This window comes from Camelina sativa, chromosome 11, assembly GCF_030686135.1.
Source record: "Camelina sativa cultivar CO46 ecotype springtype chromosome 11, ASM3068613v1".
NCBI classification, from domain to species: domain Eukaryota; kingdom Viridiplantae; phylum Streptophyta; class Magnoliopsida; order Brassicales; family Brassicaceae; genus Camelina; species Camelina sativa.
Genome location: NC_141890.1, coordinates 2,967,780 through 2,984,757, shown reverse-complemented (window position 1 = coordinate 2,984,757; position 16,978 = coordinate 2,967,780). Strand labels below are relative to the sequence as shown.

The following is a 16,978-nucleotide window of genomic DNA, read 5'->3' as shown; positions in this document are numbered from 1 at the left end:
AACCCGCGAAAGTAAAATATAGTATGTGAGGCCAGAGGCTAAAAGTCACTTTTTATTAAATCAATTTTTCAAATTTTTATCAAGTAAGACAAATATTTGGGTTCACCTCTAGGGGTGATACTCATCATTCACCTCTTTATAAAATAATGAAATAAAATTTGTATTCATTTGTAATTATGTTTGTTACATTTTAAAATACTTAGTTTTTATAAAAAAAATTGAATATAAGTAGAATTAATCTATTTATTAAATTAATTATTTAATATCAATAGCATACTTGTAAATAGATTACAACTTCATGATTTATTTGCTAAATGTTTCAAAAAATGTATATATATAGATACCAATAATTTCCCAAAACTTATCCAAAACCAACTCTAATTGGTGAATACAGTGGAAAAAAAATAAAGAGAAATTAAATAATAGTCAAGTCCAAAAAAAAAAAACTTTCACAATTATGGCAAAATATTAAAGACCGAAACGACGACGTAGAAGCTTTAAGTGTTTTGCTTTTGCATAAAAAAAAAAGTGAGAGAGAGAGAGGAATCTTTGAGCGATTCGTCTTCCTCCTCTATCGCCTCTCTACTCTTTTACCGGAACTTCTCTGTGATCTCGCCGGAATATTCCCCCTTCTCCTCTTCTCCCTTTTTATAATTCTCCGTCCTCCTCACTCTCTCCCTTTCTTCGATCATCTCGATCTTTGATCAACGATTATTCCGTTAGTCGCGTGGTCCAAAAAATTGGTTTGATCAGGAAGGAAGATATGGATGATTATTATAGCGCAGAGGAAGAGGATTGCTATTACTCATCCGATCAGGAGTCTTTGAATGGGATTGATAATGAAGAGTCTGATTTGCTTCAGCCTCTCTCTTCCAAAAAATCTAACACTCAGGTTCCTCTTACAACCCAACCACTCTACTTCCTCTGTTCCTTCATTCATTCGTGTTATCTCTCTATCTTCTCAATTCCTTGATTTGGTTTTTTAATTTTGTTGCTTCTCTTCGTCTTCCTGATTGGATTTTTTTTGTGTTTCGTGAATATTTTTTGAATTTTTGAAAAACAAAGTTGAATTTCGATGATTTCATTGCAAATTTGTGAATTGAGAATCTGGTTCCGGCATCATTGTTCATCTGAGTTTCTCAATTTCTTCACAGTGTGTCTAGGATTATGAACACTCTGTAATTATGAATTGGACAATTTGAAAATTAGGGTTTTGTTTCTCTCTTTCGGATTTGGGAATTAGACTCAACTAGTTCTTTTTCAGGTCATCACTCAAGAATCGCTTCTAGCAGCACAGGTAATAAATATATGACCAAACTCTAATTGTCGTTTTTATGATTTGTTTACTTTTGGTTGAGTTTGTTGTTGGTTTTTTTTTTATCTGATATGCAGAGAGAAGATTTGCAAAGGGTGATGGATTTGTTATCGATAAAGGAGCACCATGCGCGTACTCTTCTTATTCATTACCAGTGGGATGTTGAGAAGTTGTTTGCTGTCTTTGTTGAGAAAGGCAAAGACAGCTTGTTTTCTGGTGCTGGTGTTACTCTCTTCGACTCTCAATTTGACAACTCTTCTTTTCCTCTCATGACCTGTGATGTCTGCATTGAGGATCTACCTCGTGATCAGATGACCAGAATGGACTGTGGCCATCGCTATTGCAATAACTGTGAGTCCCTTCTTGTGGTTTGTTCTTTTTTATCTCAAATGTAGGATTTGACACAGTTTTTGTTTTGTTTAGGCTGGACGGAGCATTTTACTGTGCAGATAAATGAAGGTCAGAGCAAAAGGATTAGATGCATGACTCACCAATGTAATGCTATCTGTGATGAGGATATTGTCAGGAATCTAGTCAGTAAAAGGCGTCCTGATCTAGCTAAGAAGTTTGATCGTTTCCTTCTTGAGTCATACATTGAAGACAACAAGATGGTCAAGTGGTGTCCGAGCACTCCCCATTGTGGGAATGCAATTCGAGCTGAGGATGACAAGTTGTGTGAAGTTGAATGCTCTTGTGGTCTTCAGTTCTGTTTCAGTTGTCTGTGTCAAGCCCATTCCCCTTGCTCTTGTTTGATGTGGGAGCTATGGAGAAAGAAGTGTCGAGATGAGTCTGAGACGATTAATTGGATAACCGTCCACACGAAGCTGTGTCCCAAATGTTGCAAACCTGTGGAAAAGAATGGCGGATGCAATCTCGTAAGGTGTATATGCGGGCAGTGTTTTTGGTAAGACCGTGTTTCTCCATTGCTTTCTTTTCCTATTATGCATTTTTTTCTATGCTTTGAGACAGCAAATGTCATATGGTGAAGTGTCTCATTATGGACAGTTGGCTATGTGGTGGAGCTACTGGGAGTGATCACACTTATAGGACTATCGCTGGTCACAGTTGTGGTCGGTACCAAGATGACAAAGAGAAACAGATGGAAAGAGCGAAGAGAGATTTAGACAGGTATACGCATTACCATCACCGATACAAAGCACATACAGATTCATCAAAGCTAGAAGATAAACTTAGGGATACCATCCTTGAGAAAGTGACGAAATCAGAAAAGAGGGAGCTAAAGCTTAAAGACTTCAGCTGGGTCACCAATGGACTTGACCGGTTGTTCAGATCAAGACGGGTCCTTTCGTATTCGTATGCTTTTGCATATTACATGTTTGGTGAGGAGCTATTCAATGATGAGATGACCCCTGAGGTGAGAGAGATAAAGAAGAATTTGTTCGAGGATCAGCAGCAACAACTTGAGGGTAACGTGGAGAAACTTTCCCAGTTCCTTGAGGAACCCTTTGATGAATTTAGTGATGAGAAAGTCATGGATATAAGGATTCAAATCATCAATTTGTCTGTCGCGGTCGATACCCTCTGCAAGAAAATGTACGAGTGCATTGAGAATGACTTACTTGGTTCTCTCCAACTTGGCATCCACAACATTGCGCCTTACAGATCGAAGGGAATTGAACAAGCAGCTGAGTTTTATGCTTCCTGGAATTCCAGCGGTGCTGACAAATTGCAACCTTTGGATAGTGGTGGTGGTACAAGCGGTAATTATTTAACTCTCGGTTAATTGTGATTGTAACATTATAGTAATGAATGAACCAGTGATTAAAATCCTAATGAGCTAATATTCTTTATACAGGTGTGACAACGAGGCCTGAGCAAGCTTCAGGATCAAGGAGCTCGGAAGACACTATTTGCTCATCTTCACAGAAACGTCCCAAGAAAGAAGGAAGTTTCATAAACAACAAAGTCACTCTATTGGATTTGAACTTGCCAGCTGATTTCATCGACCAAAACTGAACTCTAATCCTCACTTGCTTTTGTCCAAATGATATGACATAGCAGAAGGTGTTTGGCTATATCTCTCGTTCAAGTTTCGCGACTGACTGTTTAATTTATCTTCCTTATAGTTTTTTGGTTTTTTGTAACAACTATAACTTATTGATGCTTCTATAGTTCTAGACTTCTAATTCATAGATCTTTTGATTCAGCCTACCAACTCTGGTCCTTCTCAATGTCTTTCGACGTCAAATGAGTTCTTTTTTATTTTTATTAGTTACTAATATAATAAATTATCTGATTTTACGATTCGATCCCCCAAGTGTTAGAAGCAACACTATAATTTGTATTTTATTTACGGTTAATACTTTAAGTGAAGAAACTGAATTGGAGTATTGATGAGTTTGTTGTGTTCGCTTTTTTAATCTAGTTCCTAGGCTTTAAGTAGGATGCAAAAGAAGAGGGCAGCTTCCTTTATGTTTTGTCTTGGAGTGGCCAAAGAATATCAAACATTCAGAATCTGTGTTCTTTCGTACAGTACCCATCAGACGATACTTCCAGGTTTCCAGCTATGTCAGAAAAAGCTACTTCCAGCTTTTTCCTGTTCTTTTATTTCCAATACTTAAAAAAAAATGCTATTTTCTATTCTTTCTTTCTTCTATATACATACATAGTACCAGGATTTAAAAAGTTGGTCAGAAGTTGAATTAATATCAGGATAATTTACCTACTAAGGTAAGGGCTTAATGCTTGATAAAAAAAGAAAGTAAAAAACAAAGTTTTTCTTACACAATAAGTGTACATTCTTTTGTTATAAAATGGCATGTAGTCTATTTTATTATTATTAAAAAATGTGGCATGCAGTCTTGATTACACAATCAACGCAAAAATTTGTTTTTCCACGACTCTACTAAATATATCAGAATAGTAGACAAACAAATTATTGAATGAAGTTCGCAACAAGTAGCAAGAACAAAAGAACGATTTGCTATGTAAAAAGCCATTTTCACGGTTAACGTACAATTAACAAGTAGTGGAATCATGCCTAAATAATTTGCCTAATCTTTTCAAGTGGTGTATAGTCCTTTTAATATGAGTATATGTTTAATTAAAATCCGTTACTAAGAATATTTGTCTGGATATATCAAGTGTTGTGTGGCCTTGTGGGACAAGGACAACAAATGCTCGACAGTATGGTACATATATTTTTATTTATCTTTAACCAATCAAAAACAAAACCAAAAACAAAGATATTTTTAGGCAGTAAAGCTATGTGGAATGAGATATGGAGGAGATTTGGTCTAAGTACCTTTCAGTTGCGTGCCTAATATTCCAATGTATCTAGAACCTTAGGTGCATTTAACAAAGAATGTCATAGTTCAATATTTCAATGTAACAGAGTGCTTAAAAGTTTGCAAATCATATATTCAAGAGTATAATAGATATATATAACCTTTTAATAAAATTAGAAATGGTATTAGTGTGGTTTAAAATATAGCAAAAATAGTAAAGTAACACATATTCTCTCATTTTCTTGGCAATAATACTCATAAGCTTACTTAGCATTTATCTACTCTTACGAAAAATCATAGAAGCTTCATCTGGTAACAAGCAACAACCACGTGTGAAGCACCCCCATCACATATAACAAATGGTCAATCTTTTTAGATATTTGTAGTCTTGTATATAAGAGTGCATTTATAGGATCATTTATCGTAACCCACTAACATAACACCCATAAACAATTCTCCAAGAGTCGTTGACAAAACAAAAAAATAAACTTCTAAAAAAGTCAGAACTTGTTCTAGACCCTCCATTTTTCCCGTTTAAATCTCCATTATAATCTCTGTCTTTCTTTGCCAGCCAAAATCTACAAACACATATTACCCTTCAACTTTCTTATTCATAGCTATCACAACCCCAAAAAAAAATCCCCTAGACAAAAAAAAAAGTAAAAAGAGATTAATTCTATCCACTATTCTATAATCTTTATTTTAAAATCAAGCATTTGACTTTTGTGATAAAGAGATGAGGAACGAAACGGGTGGTACCATGGTCGTTGATCTCCAGACTGATCCATATAACAATAATCTCAATAGCCACGACCTTAGCGATGGTCCCAAACCGAGACCTAAATTTGGTGATCTCTTGAAAGCTGACCACGACGGAATATTCCCTCCAGACGATCTCGTCAGTGGCAACAGCAAAGCAAGTCACCAGAGATTTAGCAGCGTCTCGGCCTCGACAATGAGCAGCGGTCCGACCAGCGGTGAAGGTTCTCCTTGTGTAATGTCACCTTGGGCCCGCGTGTCGCCCCCTTGGGGTGCGGATTTCAATGAAGACAATGTCCTCGAGACCAACGGTCTCATTGGATCCATTGTAAGAAAAGAAGGGCATATATACTCGCTAGCCGCTTCTGGTGACCTTCTCTACACGGGGTCGGACTCGAAGAACATTAGGGTTTGGAAGAATTTGAAGGAACACGCCGGGTTCAAATCCAGTAGTGGCCTCATTAAGGCCATTGTGATATTTGGAGATAGGATCTTTACCGGCCATCAAGATGGGAAGATCCGGATTTGGAAGGTTTCAAAGAGGAAACCGGGAAAACACAAGCGGGTTGGCACATTGCCGACATTTAAATCAATGGTCAAGAGCTCTGTAAACCCTAAGCATCACATGGAGGTACGCCGCAACAGAAACTCGGTGAAGACAAAGCATAACGACGCCGTGTCTAGTCTTAGCCTGGACGTGGATCTTGGATTGTTGTACTCAAGTTCTTGGGACACGACGATCAAAGTGTGGAGGATCGCGGATTCGAAATGTTTGGAATCAATACATGCACACGATGATGCGATAAACTCTGTAATGTCCGGTTTCGATGACTTGGTGTTCACGGGATCCGCAGATGGCACTGTTAAAGTGTGGAAACGTGAGATGCAAGGCAAAGGAACAAAACATGTGCTAGCTCAAGTTTTGCTCAAGCAAGAAAACGCAGTCACGGCGTTGGCTGTAAAATCAAAATCTTCCATCGTATATTGCGGTTCCTCGGACGGGCTAGTGAACTACTGGGAGCGTTCAAAGCGGGTATTCACCGGAGGAATTCTCAAAGGCCACAAATCCGCAGTGCTATGTCTCGCTATAGCGGGGAACTTGCTGTTGAGTGGTTCCGCCGACAAGAACATATGCGTGTGGAGACGAGACCCGTCGGACAAGTCCCATCAGTGTCTCTCTGTTTTGACGGGACACATGGGACCCGTAAAGTGTCTAGCCGTGGAGGAGGAACGAGCTTGCCGTAAGGGGGCAAAAGCCTCTGCAACGGGCGAGGGAGACCGGAAGTTTATTATATACAGCGGAAGTTTGGACAAGTCGGTGAAAGTGTGGCGAGTGTCGGAGAGGATGGCCACGTGGAGGGAGATGGACGAGCCAGCAGCATCTTCCGGACGGAAAAGCTCTTCCTCTCCGCATGAAGGGAGTGGCGCGTGGAGTTCACGAGACATGGAAAAATGAAAATAAAAAAAGAGTGGAAGGAGCATAGTGTGATTATATTTCGAAGCTGTCCCGTCGTTGCTCAGTCAGTCAGGAGGACCCGTCCTCACGCCGGGAAAGAGTCAAAAGGATTGATTTCTATTTTACGACCAAGTCAACGGAGATGTTTGTGCCTCGTTACATGGTGAGAGAATCAAAAAAGTCGGGTTGATGGTTTTCACGTAGTGAGTTTTTGTTTATTTTTTTTGTTTGGAAAAGAAAATGTTTAAAACGAGAGTGTACAATAATTATTTTTTTTCTCTAATTTTGTAAAAAACAAAAAAAGAAGAAAGACCGAATCAAACATGTTCGTTTTATTTTCTATTCTATGTCGTGGTTGCAACTTAATTTTTAAAATTTGGAATTTTGATGAGTTGTTTTCCTCTTCATTAGGATTAGTCTTTCTATATAGATACTAGTTTTTTCATATATACGAAAATGATAAGTTTTTTTTTTTTTTTTTTGGCAACATGATCTTTTTTTTTTTTCGATGAGGAAATATATAAAATGTTGCTAAGTAAACTAAGTTCGAGGAGTATTTTGTGTAACAATGTGTTTCGTGATAGTTGTTAACGGACTAGAACCCTGCCATATCTGTCACTAATGGAACGATTATCAATTTGGAGACATATGAACATCTTGTCGTGCAAAAACTATCGTAGTCTAACTGTCAATTGTTTTTCAATGTAGGAAAGTGGTATTCTAGATATATAATGTCTTGCCAACAATTATAAGTAATGTAAGCGTCAGTCTATTAAACCAAGTTGCATCTTTTAAAAATTAACAAGTAAACGCGCATGCACCTTAAGGAGTTTAATTTTCTGTGTCATACTTCTTCTCTTTGTCGTGCGAGAGAGCAAACAAAAAACAACCAGGTAAAGAATTAGAAAGGCTCCCACAAATTTCGCAACCAGGGCGATTGCGTATATCTATCTTGGGGCGATAGGTGTTTTTGGATTCAGGATAGGTATGTTGAATATTCCACAGTTCTAGTTGAGATCTTTAAGACAAAACAATGATTGCTTTGCTTTTCACCTTTTTTGCTCAGGTAGTCTCGCAACAAATCGCATGGCGAAACCCCTTAAGGAGTACGAAGAGGTAAGGCGCCTTACATATTGTGTAGTGAGTGACTTTCTGCTCTCTGTTTCTGATTCTTCTTCTTTGTTTTAGACACTCGTGGAACTGAGAAAAGAGCTGGATGAGAAAATTGTCTCGACCTATCCCGAGAATCAGCTAGCAAAAGAAGACTGAAACTTTCTTGTTATCAAATAATTGTGTGTAATTCAGTAATATGTTTTGAGCTTCCATATGCTTGGTGGATGCCTTCTTTTATTCTTACTTTGTGTTGAACCAACTCTTCTTCTTTTACCATTCTAAAAAAGAAAGAGCAAGCTTGAATGGTTTGTGTTAGGCTCTGTATTTTTTTTTTGTTTCTTTTCTTTAAAGACTCTTGGCCCATACTACGCCTAACCATTCCTACATAGATTACCCAAAACTAAGAAGCAAGTGTGAAAGTAAGGGTGGCTATAACCATATAAGTTGTTCACAGTCGCTGTACTTTTGTAGCATGAAGTTGAAAGTAATATTGAAACATGTTTATATCCTCAACATAGATAATTAAACAAGACACGAAAACAAAGTAGTTATAGATCATGCGGGAAGATCACGGTTGCCTGAGTTCGCCTTGTTGGCGGACATGGTTGCCTGAGAGTTCGTCTTGCTGGCGGCGGGGATGTTCAAGGAGGGATAAAGTTTAGGATCGACAAGCGGTAGCTGATAAAAAGAAGGAACCGGTTGAGAAAGAAAAGATGAAACAATAATAGTTGTAAGCTTGAAAAAAAGAATAAAAGGCAATGCCATGTCCCAAAAGAAACTAGATCACAGGGACCTAGAAGAAACTACTCATGCTCTTATTAGTCTTAATTTGAAGAGCTAATCACAGGGCCCGTTAGAGAGGGAACTAGATATTTGATGCAACCATCTAAATTGTGTCATGCAATGTACCATTCCACAACCTATCTAAACGCAAAACACCAAAATCACTTAGCTTACACGGTAAGCTCTATCAAACACCGCCTCTAAATACTTGGCATGCTCGTCCATCATTCTATTTACTTTCTCTCGCAGAGCTCTTCTCTCTAGAAAGTCTGCAAGGAACAATTGATGATGAATTAATGGTTTAGTCAACGATCTGAAACTTGTTTCCAACGAAAATATCAATCCCTGATTTCAAAACAGAAAAACATACTTTTAACGTAGCCACCAACATATCCACCGAAAAAAACTAAGCAAAGACGAGAAGCTGGCTGCCGGTCCCATACACGTTTAAAGATCGAGGTCGAGGTGGTCGAGGTGGTGAAATCGCGAGTCCATCTGCCAGAATGCTGCAGCTTTCGATGATACAAAGGTACGTAATCACAAATCATGGAACATGAAAAGAAGAATCCGGATGAACATAATCAAATCTTGTTTACCTTAGCTAACATGTTTCGCATCATCTTGCTCCCCGAATCGCTGAATTATGGATTAGGGTTTCCCTCAATTTTAATTGTAATTTTGTTTTAGTTAATTGACAAAACAATATACATATTTTGATTGCATATGGATTAGGGTTTCCCTCAATTTTAAACAATATATGTAAACAATTTTGGTTAATTGAGGGAAACCCTAAATATATTAAACAATAGATGTAAATCTTCCTATATTTTTAATACAAGTACACTATCAATGCAAAAATTTGTTTTGAACTCTAAATTACAATGAGTAAGCTTATATTTATTCATATTACTAATAATGACGAGATTTTTTTTTTTTGCTAAATGACTCCAATTGTGTATATTGTTAGGATATTGTAGGATATGATTGTACCAAATTATATCTCTTGGCTTGGGAATCAAGGAGAAATTTCAATCACTTAATATGTGACTTGATTGCATATATTTAGGAAGATTTACATCTATCGTTTAAGGATAATAAATAAGAAAACCTTTTCCAAATTATATATGTTTTCTTGATATATATCATTCTTTCTCATAAATAAAACTGGAGATTATAAATTTGTTTTTGTAGGTGTGATCTTTTAAATATATGTAACTAGGATTTTTCGTTATCCATGGCTAGCACATACTTATGTAATTGTAAATCATTGCTGAATAGTGAAGAAAATAATCGATAATCCAGGGCAAAGTCGTGAATGGCTAAGAGAAAGTCAAATCTTCAAAATAGGATTAAGCTTGTCATGAAGAGCAAAGAGCTAGCATATTAAGAAGTGAGAACAAATCCAGTCGCAGTACTACTATTGAGAGGAAGAGAGCATATATGTATTATATATATATGCAAACAATGTTAAAACAAAGCAAAAACAGAGTGTAGCAATATTTATAAAACAGAGCAACAAGGTGGAAGCAATATTATTATTTCCGCAATCAGAGGATGCGTTGCTGATTTTTATAGCAAAAGATCAACCAACAATGCGCCATGTTGTTCAACGTAGCAATCCGTCTGTACAAATACCTCTCGTTTGTAGGCATCAAACATTTGTCCACAGTTTTGTGTCGGCTGCAGAAAGAGACAAACGACTTTGAGTACTATTACAACTTACAAGTCAATATTCAAGATATATAAGTTCTGAAAAGGCACCTAGCATTCGTTGTTGGAAAATGTTAATTAGGTTCCAAGTCCTCAATTTTTTTTTCCTTTGCTATAATTTAGTAATAAGTAGTAGTATTCAAGACCGTGAATGCATGACTCTACAAGATATGTTCAGTGAATTGTCTAAATGTATAAAATAGGCCAAGACCAAGAAACAAGCTAGATTAAATGCGTAGAAATTTGGTTCAACACAAAGTAAGAATAAAAGAAGGCATCCACCAAGCATATGGAAGCTCAAAACATATTACTGAATTACACACAATTATTTGATAACAAGAAAGTTTCAGTCTTCTTTTGCTAGCTGATTCTCGGGAGAGGTCGAGACAATTTTCTCATCCAGCTCATTTCTCAATCCCACGAGTCCCTGGAACAAGAAGAAGAATCAGAAACAGGTGCAATGGTTTTCCGATCCAAGCCACACTCACTACACAATATGTATATGTAAGTAAGACGCCTTACCTCTTCGTCCTTCTGAAGACTATTCATCAACTGATTTGCTGTCAGAGCACCTGAGCAAAAAGGGTGAAAAGCAAAACAATCATTGTTTTGTCTTAAAGATCTCAACTAAATCTGTCGAAATTACGACAGAAAGAAACGACTGTCGAATAATCTTAAGTTGACCAAAAAAATTCCACATACCTATCCCCAATCCAAAAACAAATATCGCCGAAAAATAAATCACCTTCTCACTAATTTTCTTCATTTCTCCTGATGGCGGGAACTCTATAAAATCATAAGGGAAGAGATGATGAATCCACTAATATATATGCCTTAGAAAAGAAGAACTAGCTAGGGTTTCTGTCTTCTACTTTCTTTTTTCTTTTTTCTTTTTTGTGACTTTCAGACTACCTTCATCAACTGTTGTCACCACGACCTGAGTTGGAACTTGGCTCTACCTCCATTGTTACTTCTCCACTATTGCCTCATTTGGTCCAAGCTGCTAGCGAGGGTAAAGATATATCATATATACTTTGAATGAAGAAGATCATGGAGTTAACGTCTTCGGATTGTTGGATCAAGACCTGGAGTGAATAAGGATCTTAAGGGAAAGTCCTGTCAAAGTGTCAAATCTACCCACAAGATTCAAGAAATGTGGACGGTTTGTAGGTTGTGGAGGTCGAGGTCCCAAACATTAGAGACTACTCAGACTAGTGACATTCATCACTAACTCTCTCCTTCGTTCTTATACCTGCTCTCATACAATGTTTATCCGTATCTGTACTAGTCACTTTTATATTTTAACGCCAAACCAATTATCAAAAACAGAGATAAATTATATTTTTAACGCGCAAGTTTGACAAGATGGTGAAAGTGTGGCGGGGGATTTCGGAGGGAGATGGACGAGCCAGCAGCATCTTCCGGGCGGAACAGCTCTTCCTCACCACATAAAGGGAGTGGACCGTGGAGTTTACGGTACATGGAAAAAAAAGAAAAAAAAAAAGAGTGGAATTAAGGAGCATAGTGTGATTGATCATTCTCTCAGTCATGAGGACCCGTCTTCACGCAGGGAAAGAGTCAAAAAGGATTTGTTTCAATCTTATGACGACCAAGTCAACAGAGAGGTTTGTGCCACGTTAACTGGTGATGATGGTTTTCACGTAGTGAGTTTTCCTTCTTATTAATTTTTTTTTAGAAAAAAACAAAATTAAAACTTAAGTATACTATCAAATTTTTTTCCCTAATGTTGTAAAATTAAACAAGAAGAACGACCGAACAAACATGTTTGTTCTATTTTCCATTATATATATGTCTTGATGATTGTAACGTACTAAACCCGGCCATATTTGTCATTAATGGAACGATTATCAATTTGGAGACATATGAACATCTTGTCACGCAAAACTATCGTAGTCTAATTGTCAATTATCTTTTCATAGTAGGAAAGTGGTGTTCTAGATACAAAATGTCTTCCCAACAAAGTTATAAGTGTAAGCGTCAATCTATATTAACCAATTAGCATCTTTAAAGAACAAATTCACGCTCAGTATACTATTAATCACACAAAATTTTATCTTCATGGTTTAAAAAAGTCAAATTGCAGACTTCAGAATTGTATATCTTATCTAATAAAAAAAATAGTTAACACGTTTTGAACCACTTTACCGAATACGTGATTTTTTAACCATAACATATACTATAATTTATCAAATGAATTTTTTTATGAAATGTTTTATTCATATATAATAATGTTAACTATATATATTGTGAGGGTGGGATCTATAATAATTTCCTAACTAATCACTAAACCGAAAACATTTCCACAAACCGGCGCATCCTGTCTGTAAATTAAAATCAAATTAAAAGGTTATAAAGCGAGTCAACAAACACCACCGGTCTCCTATAAACCGTGTAATTCCGGTTATTGCAACATTATTGCAGGAATGAACAGATATTTACGAAAGTGCCCTCGTTCTTTGACTCTCTCCACGCCTCTCCACAAACGCATCGTTTTCAACTTCCCCAACCCGCGTTGACGGCAAGAATTTTCCCGGAAAATAACTCTTTTCTTTTCTCCCTTTTTGTTACAGAGAAAAGAAAAAACAAAGGAGAAAGTCTTCTCTTTCTTATTGTCAAGTCTTCGTCTTTTACTAAGTGTGAGAGAGAGAGAAGAAGAAGACGATCCAACCATTCACTCTTTCTTCTTTTTGTTTACTTCTTCTTCTGCAAATTCCTTTTTTTCTTTTTTCCCAGAATATTGTGTTTGCTGATTTTTCTTTCTCCCATCGTCTGGTAAAAAAAACTCTAAAAACAAAATTCGAATAAAGTCTCGTGCTTTAAGCTAAAAGGAGCGAGCTTTATGTGATCAAATTGTTGTATATTTCTGGAGTTGGGTTCTTGTCTCACGCGGTTTGTGATTTTGATTATTTAAGCCACTAATGGTTTAGGGGAAGTCTTTATCTCATCCTCGTAATTGCTGGTAATAAGTAGTTTCTAAATCAGGCAATTTTAGGAATTAGGGCTTTTTGTGTGTTTTTGTGCTCGATTTGGTAAAAAGAAGATGGTTTTAAGAAAGTTATTGCCTTTAACATCACCGAATCCTAAAAGGGGTAATAATCAGGAAAGTGAAGGTGATGATGATGAAACTAGTAGTAATTATAGAATTGATTATTCATTCGCCTCTGAGTATAAAGGCCCTCTTATTGCTAATTTGCCACGAGCTCTTCCCGTTGAAGTTGATGAGATCCCCACGGCTCAACCTGTTTCGTTTTCTTCTTTGTCGAGTGGTATCTCTTACCCAGTGGCTCAACCTCTCGTTAGGACTACTAATAGGGTTACCAAGAAACCATCTGATTCTGTAACTGAGAAGAAGAAGAAGAAGAATGGTTTTGTTGATTCTCCAGGTGCTTCTAGTGTGGTTTTGATTGGGAGTGATGTTGTTTCTGGCTCGTCATCATCTTCATCATCACCAAAGGGATTGGATGTATCAGAAGTAGCGAAAGATTCAGTTGATTTACCGTTATCACCATCATCACCATTGTCTGCATCAGTGAGAGGGGAGGATACATTAGATGATGGAAGAGCTTCGGATGTGGGATCAGATTGTTCCATTGGAGAGGATGCTGATGGAGAACGTGCAAATCATGTGAGATTCGTTGAACCATTTCAGAACAGTGAATGTGGTGAAAGCTCTTACCTTTCTGAGGGAGAAAGTATAGCTGCAACGCCTAAAGCTGAAAGGAAAGGTAAAAGAGGATCGTGTTACCGATGCGCGCTAGGCAACCGGTTTACTGAGAAGGAAGTCTGTATCGTCTGCGATGCCAAATACTGTTATAACTGTGTGCGCAGAGCCATGGGTGCAATGCCTGAAGGAAGAAAGTGTCAAACTTGCATTGGTATTAGGATCGATGAGTCGAAGAGAAAAAGTCTCGGAAAGTGTTCAAGAATGCTCAAGCGTCTTCTCACGGATTCTGAACTTCGAGATGTCATGCATGCTGAGACCTCCTGCAAGGCGAATCAGTTGCCTTCGCGGCTTATCACTGTCAATGACAAGCCTTTAAGTGAAGATGAGCTTTTCACGTTAAAGACATGTCCACATCCACCCAAGAAGCTAAAACCGGGAGACTATTGGTATGATAAGGTTTCTGGCTACTGGGGAAAGGTAGAATTACTTATTTATGAGTGTCTGCCTATCTATTCTTGGGATTTTATTTTGAGTGCTCAGCTAAATCAGAGCCTCTATGTGTTTATTTAATCAGGTAGGAGAGAAACCTTGTCAGATTATAAGTCCTAACAAGAACATAGGAGGTAGTAACATCAAGAAGGACGCAAGCCATGGTGACACTGGAATTTGTATTAATGGTCGGGAAATAACCAAGTCAGAACTCATGATGCTCAAGGTTCTTTCGCTGTTTTCACCCTTGTTTTTGTTAGTGTCGTGTTAGTGTCGTGTTCTGAATTAAGGGCTTCTTTGCTTTGATGTAGATGGTGAATGTTCAATGTGAAGGAAACCCTCATTTTTGGGTCGATTCAGATGGTACGTACCAGGAAGAAGGTCAAAAACGTTCCATTGGGAACATCTGGAATAAGGTATGATTTCCTTATCACAAGGTTTTCTCTATCACAGCGTTTGAACATAAAACTAAAGGCAACTACTAAAATCATTTTAACAGAAAAGAGCAAGAATTGCTTGTGCTCTGTTCTCTCTGCCAGTGCCTCCGGCTTCATCAGCAGTAGAACCATGTGATGTGCCCATATATGAGCAGAAAATGCTTAACAAGCTTCTTCTGATTGGTAATGAGAAATGTGGCGCCACTACAATATATAAACAAGTGAGCTATTCATCTTAATGTCAACCACTTGAATGCTTCACATCTAGTAGGGAATCTGGATTGACTTCTTCTGTTTCAGGCAAGGTCTCTCTATGACATCCCATTCTCTGTAGACGACCGTGAAAGAATCAAATTCATAATCCAAACAAATCTCTATACCTATCTGGCAATGGTTCTTGATGCACATGAAAGGTTTGAAAAAGAGATGAGCAGTGACCAGCCTTCAGATCAAACAGGTGGTTTTTACTGACCGAACAAATATCAGTTAATAATTGATTGTTGTGGAACACTGATTGAGTTCTTGTGATTTAGGCAATATGGGAGATGAGTCAAGTCCTAAAACAGTTAGCTCGATCAACCCGAGACTAAAACATTTTTCAGATTGGCTTCTAAAAGAAAAGGAAGACGGAAACCTGAAGATATTTCCACCATCAAGCCGCGAGAATGCACAAACCGTTGCAGATCTCTGGAGAGTGCCGGCCATTCAAGCCACCTACAAAAGGCTTCGCGATACACTTCCCAGAAACGCCGTTTATTTTCTTGAACGAGTGAGTTTACATCAAGTGCTTGCTTGTCTAATCAGGACCATAGTACTTGAAAAAAAGAAGACTGACCTAAATTTGTTAATTCTCAGATTCTTGAGATCTCGAGATCAGAATACGATCCTTCTGATATGGACATATTGCAAGCGGAAGGACTATCCTCCATGGAAGGACTTCCTTGTGTGGACTTCTCATTCCCATCAACTTCTCAAGAAGAGACTCTTGAGAGCGATTATCAACACGATCCAGACATGAAGTTAGTTCTATTCTTTTTTCTTGTGCTGTATTCAGACTAAATGAAAAATTGTTGGACTTAATCTCTCTCGTTTGCTCTCTCTTCAGGTACCAACTCATCCGGTTAAATCCGAGAAGCATTGGTGAAAATTGGAAATTGCTGGAAATGTTTGAAGACGCTGACTTGGTGATATTCTGTGTCTCACTAACAGATTATGGAGAATACATAGAAGACGGTGACGGGAGTGTTGTGAACAAGATGATTGCAAACAGACAGCTTTTCGAGAGCATGGTGACTCACCCGACCCTGTCTAAGAAAAGGTTCCTTTTGGTTCTAACCAAGTTTGATCTCCTAGAAAAAAAAATCGAGGAGGTTCCTCTAAGAACCTGTGAGTGGTTCGAAGACTTCAACCCGTTGATAAGCCAGAACCAGACGAGCAGGCACAACCCTCCAATGGCTCAGCGTGCTTTCCATTACATTGGTTATGAGTTCAAGAGACTGTATGACTCACTCTTGGAACCGTATTCGATGCGTGGAAGGAGCTTTAGGCCAAAGCTGTTTGTTTCCCAAGTGAGCTTGGAGAGTGACAGTGTGGACAATGCACTGAGATATGCGAGAGAGATTCTCAAGTGGCATGTTGAAGAAACTTCCATGTTCCAAGAGATGTCTACTACTAGCATCGAGGCCAGCTCGTCCTCTTGATATTTTTTTCCCTAAAATTCTTTCTTTCTTTCTTTTACATAGCTTGTGTGCATGTTTTTGTGTGTGTTGTACCATGTATGTAGTGTCAAGATACATTCATGTTGATTGATTTCTCAGGTAAAAACAAAGAAAAAAAGAGAGAAATAAAGTGAAGTGAATTACACCTTTTTTTTCTTTTCTTCACAAGAAGCCGGTTTAACAGATTATCTAATTATACGGTTTGTGAGGATGAACCGGACCAGAGTAGCATTTAGATTCGCGGTTTAAACTTTGGGAGATCGAA

At 37.8% G+C, this 16,978-nt stretch overlaps 4 protein-coding genes and 1 long non-coding RNA gene across 6 annotated transcripts; 3 read left to right on the top strand and 2 right to left on the bottom strand.

Moving 5' to 3' along the window:
• The first annotated feature begins 434 nt into the window (after positions 1–434).
• Positions 435–3,487, top strand: LOC104721361 (putative E3 ubiquitin-protein ligase ARI1). Its single transcript, XM_087472088.1, has 6 exons — positions 435–892; positions 1,265–1,297; positions 1,393–1,666; positions 1,739–2,219; positions 2,321–3,036; positions 3,132–3,487. The coding sequence occupies exons 1-6, from the start codon at positions 764–766 to the stop codon at positions 3,290–3,292; spliced, it is 1,794 nt and encodes a 597-aa protein (XP_087328214.1). The 5' UTR covers positions 435–763; the 3' UTR covers positions 3,293–3,487.
• Positions 3,488–4,989: 1,502 nt separating this feature from the next.
• Positions 4,990–8,254, top strand: LOC104721360 (protein JINGUBANG). Its single transcript, XM_010439321.2, has 4 exons — positions 4,990–6,941; positions 7,487–7,763; positions 7,845–7,894; positions 7,967–8,254. Exon 1 carries the CDS (start codon positions 5,300–5,302, stop codon positions 6,776–6,778), a length of 1,479 nt encoding a protein of 492 aa, XP_010437623.1. The 5' UTR covers positions 4,990–5,299; the 3' UTR covers positions 6,779–6,941; positions 7,487–7,763; positions 7,845–7,894; positions 7,967–8,254.
• Positions 8,255–8,303: 49 nt separating this feature from the next.
• LOC147933579 (uncharacterized) lies at positions 8,304–9,510 on the bottom strand. Of its 2 annotated transcripts, none has more exons than XM_087472092.1 (4): positions 9,271–9,510; positions 9,045–9,180; positions 8,849–8,943; positions 8,304–8,569 (listed from the first exon to the last, which is right to left on the bottom strand). In XM_087472092.1, the coding sequence occupies exons 1-4, from the start codon at positions 9,292–9,294 to the stop codon at positions 8,447–8,449; spliced, it is 378 nt and encodes a 125-aa protein (XP_087328218.1). In that variant the 5' UTR covers positions 9,295–9,510; the 3' UTR covers positions 8,304–8,446. The 2 variants fall into 2 exon arrangements, with proteins under 2 accessions (XP_087328218.1, XP_087328217.1); XM_087472091.1 differs by having other exon boundaries at positions 9,045–9,186; positions 9,271–9,485.
• Positions 9,511–10,591: 1,081 nt separating this feature from the next.
• On the bottom strand, positions 10,592–11,916 carry LOC147933578 (uncharacterized). Its single transcript, XR_015571253.1, has 4 exons — positions 11,297–11,916; positions 11,087–11,170; positions 10,907–10,956; positions 10,592–10,811 (listed from the first exon to the last, which is right to left on the bottom strand). It is a non-coding gene; the product is annotated as an uncharacterized LOC147933578 (long non-coding RNA).
• A 957-nt stretch (positions 11,917–12,873) lies between these two features.
• LOC104721356 (extra-large guanine nucleotide-binding protein 2-like) lies at positions 12,874–16,861 on the top strand. Its single transcript, XM_087472087.1, has 8 exons — positions 12,874–14,546; positions 14,644–14,784; positions 14,870–14,974; positions 15,058–15,216; positions 15,296–15,452; positions 15,529–15,764; positions 15,851–16,014; positions 16,101–16,861. Exons 1-8 carry the CDS (start codon positions 13,446–13,448, stop codon positions 16,693–16,695), a joined length of 2,658 nt encoding a protein of 885 aa, XP_087328213.1. The 5' UTR covers positions 12,874–13,445; the 3' UTR covers positions 16,696–16,861.
• The last annotated feature ends 117 nt before the right edge of the window (positions 16,862–16,978 follow it).

Bases quoted from the DNA above. Each gene is read 5' to 3' on its own strand.
- LOC104721361 (XM_087472088.1), top strand. From the start codon at position 764: ATGGATGATTATTATAGCGCAGAGGAAGAGGATTGCTATTACTCATCC. The intron at 1,298-1,392 runs GTAATAAATATA...TCTGATATGCAG, and splicing joins AATCGCTTCTAGCAGCACAG to AGAGAAGATTTGCAAAGGGT. The intron at 1,667-1,738 runs GTGAGTCCCTTC...TGTTTTGTTTAG, and splicing joins CCATCGCTATTGCAATAACT to GCTGGACGGAGCATTTTACT.
- LOC104721360 (XM_010439321.2), top strand. From the start codon at position 5,300: ATGAGGAACGAAACGGGTGGTACCATGGTCGTTGATCTCCAGACTGAT.
- LOC147933579 (XM_087472091.1), bottom strand. From the start codon at position 9,294: ATGATGCGAAACATGTTAGCTAAG. The intron at 9,187-9,270 runs GTAAACAAGATT...TATCATCGAAAG, and splicing joins TGCGAAACATGTTAGCTAAG to CTGCAGCATTCTGGCAGATG. The intron at 8,944-9,044 runs GTATGTTTTTCT...TGTTCCTTGCAG, and splicing joins TGTTGGTGGCTACGTTAAAA to ACTTTCTAGAGAGAAGAGCT.
- LOC104721356 (XM_087472087.1), top strand. From the start codon at position 13,446: ATGGTTTTAAGAAAGTTATTGCCTTTAACATCACCGAATCCTAAAAGG. The intron at 14,547-14,643 runs GTAGAATTACTT...TTATTTAATCAG, and splicing joins TTTCTGGCTACTGGGGAAAG to GTAGGAGAGAAACCTTGTCA. The intron at 16,015-16,100 runs GTTAGTTCTATT...CTCTCTCTTCAG, and splicing joins CAACACGATCCAGACATGAA to GTACCAACTCATCCGGTTAA.